The following is a 4184-nucleotide window of genomic DNA, read 5'->3' on the forward strand; positions in this document are numbered from 1 at the left end:
AATGCCCGACTGCACGGGATCTCAGCCCCTCTGCTTCCTGGCCACGTGCCTTTAGATAACTCACCCTTCCTGGTCTCAGTTTCCTCATCTGTGTAATAGACATAATGACAGCACCCACCCCGAGGGTTGCTTTGAGAATTAAATCAGAAAAAGCACGCAAAGGGTTCTGGGTCTGGGGCTCATACTAGGCACTCAATAAATGAGCTGTTACTGCTGCTACGGTGGTGGTTATTATTATTTGCTCCCAAACCACCAAAGAAATACGAGGTTGAGGAGAGTCAGTCACTAGCAGGAAAACACTGCCTGCTTGCTGGCCGCTGAGACAGTGGCTCGTGTGAGGTAAACTGGGCTTCCGCCGGCCACCACTCTCTTCCCAGAGCCGAGAAAAAGCCTGGGGCTTTGGAGGCACATGTTAAATGCATGTTAAGTGAATGAACAAGCAGATAAATGAATCAGGAAGGGATAAAAAAGCAAATGTCTTAAGAGCTACTGCTCTATCCCGAAGAGAGTATCTCGGAGACCACCGGCACGGGCTCGCAGCTACCAAACGCTGCCGAGAGCGCACAGAGTAGGGCTCGCCTAGGTCTGCTGGCTGCATGGGGGCGGTACCCAACTGTTCGTAGGAGCGCAGGGCCGGCACCTAAGGGGATGGTGCAGCTCCCACTACAGACTCTGAGTTCACATTGCAACCTCAAGTACTCAGGCTACGGGCTTGCTCCAGAAAGGGCTTTAGAGAACAGACTTCTCAACAGTCTAAAACAACAGAGTGAAAGACTACGGGAGAAATAAGGAACTGGCTACTGGACAGCACTGAGGGGTCAGATCGACATCGTACCACCTGAATATGTGGTTTAAGATACCTCCCCTTACATCCATCATCTGCGTGGAGAACTATAAAACCAACGACCCCGACAGAGGCAAACCCCCAGACAGTTTGTCATTTTATCAGTGTTCTCCGAATTCAGCCACTCGGTGCCCCTTTTGGAACTGTTTTATCCTTGGCACCTCCTGTACCATTATTAACTTAATCCCTGTGTTTAAATCAACTCACTGAAAAAGAAAAATTAAATGAAGTTATTTGTTAAAGAAATTTCAACCACTGTGTTAAACGAGAAACTGGTACTGCCTGCCCTAAATAATATGAGGGAACTGTAAAAATAAACACTTGGAAACAAAATACTGTAATGAAAATGAGGCTAACCACCACTGCTTTCCTCAGCTCTGGCTCTGAGGGCTGCTCTCCCTGTTAGAAAGATGCTGGCATGTGATGGCAAAAAAATCTGCTGGTCCATAGCGAAGGCTTCCCCCTTCAGGCATTTTGAAAGTCTGAGAAAGATGAGGGAATAAAAAGAAGGGAGTTTCTCACGATGTGCGTCCATGCTTCTGGAGCCACGTTCACGCACCACGTAAAATCACTGCAGGTTTGCGAAACAGCAGAACCTTCTTCTCGAGCTCTGACTGTTCAGCCCCCTTGCAGGACTCGAGAGCGGACCTTACTTGTTTCCGGGTGCAATTAAAATACACTTTTCCTCGAATCTGGGAGGCACTGCAAAAATATCTGTAATCAGGATGCAGCTTACAATCGGGTGGCTTTTATGAGCCACTTTTACTGCTGCTTAGTACTGTCTTTCCCTTTTTATCTGGGAGGCTGTTATGAGATTGATGACGCATCTCAAAATGAGGGTGACTCAGAGTCAAGAAAATACGGTACACCTTCACTGGGCCAATATAAATGAGCCTCCCGTCTGGACGCCAAGACAACACAATAGCCTTCCGGCCTCCCCATTGTGTTCATCTGATAAAGACATTACAATAGCAAGATATTATGATCTATAACCCTCCTCTGGAACACTCACACATTCTTGGCCTTGAACGCCTGAGCAAAATGCTGCACGCTATGGAGCAGAGCGAGGTCCAGGGCCATTGCTTCTACCTTGGCTTTATGCTGGAATGAGAGAAAATAAAAAGAAATGATAAATAACAGCAAGTTTAGTTCATGGTATCAAGTTACAGTAAATGTGTTATGGAACATGTCGGAATTCCCCTGTTTAATATTAGACGCCCAGAGAGAATATAAATCGTCGGAATGAATGGAAGAAAGGGGCGTTTTACTGCCAAGCTGAGGGAGGATGGGAGGCTGGGACTCTGCTGAAACTCCATGCTGGGGGGTTGTGCTGTCTGACTCAGCGCACGCAACAGGGTCCTAAGGGTCCTCGGGCTCACATAGCTCCTCTCCATCTGCCTCCTAAAAAAACTGTAATGACGGGGCAACACCAGGGCAAAGCCTGGCTCCTTTAACAACTCTGGAGACCACATGCTAATCTCAAAAGCTGCCCTCCGGTTCTGAAATGATTCCACCAAGCCTGCATGAAAAATGAGAGACAATTCATGTACAGAAAGTACAAACGCAGGCAAAACTGGCTTATATCAACGGAGCCTGACTGCTCAACACCTCCCTGTGAACCCTATAGATGGGCAGGGCACATATGGATGGTAATAATGATGCTATTAATGAGACCATTAATGTCTACGCTGAGCCGATGGTGGGTGGGCATTTACAGGCATCATCTCATTTCATCCTCAGGACAACTGAAGGATACATTTGTAGTTTGCCTGTTTTACAGTGTGGCATCTTATAAGAGATTGCAGAGCTAAGAAGGGTGGACGGCAAGACTTCAAGTCAGTCTGACACTGGCTGGAGCCCAAGCTCCCTCCTGGAGAGACACCAAAAGGACTGCAGTGGTCAGGATTTGAAGCCACCCTGTTCCACTGCAGGGCCTCCTAGCACACTTCTGGAAAGATCAGGATTGCCTTGTATTTAAAGAGCCCTCCCAATTTTTGAGTCTCGCTGGACTTTGGAGTGTGAGCTGAAACGCTATCACTTCTTAGACGTCCCTCCGCTAAAGGACAGACTGCCAGGCCACCTGCCTGTTCAGGTAAGCAGATCCCCATAAAACGAATGGTGAGCTTGGGAATTCTTGTCTAGACTGCGATGTTAAAGTAAGACTACGGAGACTAACACAATACTCGAATATTATGAAGGGGGATGCAAACGGCACTGCTGGGGCCATCCTCCACCCGCATGGATGCAAACTGTGCTGAGAAGCTTCGTGTGTCTACGGCAGTTCACCTCTGCCGCCTAGGTCCTGGGCTCCGACCCAAGTCCCAGGCCTTGAACAATACATATCAGGCAGAGGCAGCAGGAAAGCACACTGACTTTGGGCCATGTAACCTTTCTGAGCCTCAGTTCCCTCAGCTGTAAATGTGAATATTATCTACTCTCAGAGTTGTGAGATTAAGTACAAAGCATCTAACATCCTGCCTTGAAGAGACAAAGTATTTCATCAGTTTAACCAGGAGGAGATAAGATGCCCGTGGTGACAAATTCTTCCCCTGAGGCCACTGTGTAGTAAACCGTGGTTTGGGTGGGCAACAGTGCAGCAAGGTGGATGAAACGATGTTGATGACAAGCACCGGTGCCCCCCGAAGACCACATCGGACCAGATCACTGTTGGCTCCCGGAGGATCCAGGTCCTGCCTGCTAACAGAGCCCAGTTTTAGGGAAAGGGCGTAGAGAGGGATTCAATGACCTCCCCAAACCCCAAGGGCTTATCAGTGGCAAAGGCAAGTTGGCCAAAGAAGATTTAAATTCCTCAGGTAACAGCAGCAGATGCTCAAACCTGCAGATTTTGGAAGAAGTGTTTAACCTGATGCAGGAAAAGGCGAAGTGCCAACGTATGGGTTTTGTTAGGGAAATATTGCACCTGGAGGGTCCAGGTAAGGCAAGGCCACGCCCCTCATCCTAGAGGGAGGGAAACGGCCCCCAGGAGAAGAGGATGCACTTGAGCGATGCTGCGCCCCATGCAGAGGGCTTGGGTCTCCAGATGGGGAGCAAACCCTCCCCTGCTTTCTGTCTGCATGATGGATATTTATCTGTGGCTAAAACCTCTTCTGAGTGGGAAGTCTGCAAGTGGCTAACTTTTCTTCCCCATAGATTCTTATGCCTCCTAAATGCTCAACTACCAATCTGATGTTCCGAGTGAGCGAGTCAAGTGGCCTTTCACCCTCATCCTGCCCGCTCCGGCCCCAGCCTCTCCCGGCACAGAGCACGGCACACACCGCCGACACAGAATCTTACAGAACTTTGAATGGATCACAAGAGGAAAGTCAACTATTTCATCTAT

General features: G+C 48.6%; 1 protein-coding gene across 1 annotated transcript in view; it reads right to left on the reverse strand.

Annotated features, from left to right (window-relative positions):
- The window catches only part of LOC103071927 (WW domain-containing oxidoreductase-like), a 119891-nt gene extending 116807 nt beyond the window's left edge, over positions 1–3084 (reverse strand). The window contains exons 1-2 of the mRNA XM_007471696.1: positions 3028–3084; positions 1857–1945 (exon numbers count right to left, since the gene is read on the reverse strand). Of these exons, the coding sequence (XP_007471758.1) occupies positions 1857–1945; positions 3028–3084 (146 nt within the window). The remainder of the gene's footprint in view (positions 1–1856; positions 1946–3027) is intronic.
- Between the last annotated feature and the right edge of the window lie 1100 nt (positions 3085–4184).

This window comes from Lipotes vexillifer, unplaced genomic scaffold (assembly GCF_000442215.2).
Source record: "Lipotes vexillifer unplaced genomic scaffold, Lipotes_vexillifer_v1.1 scaffold2054, whole genome shotgun sequence".
Classification (NCBI taxonomy): Eukaryota; Metazoa; Chordata; class Mammalia; order Artiodactyla; family Lipotidae; genus Lipotes; species Lipotes vexillifer.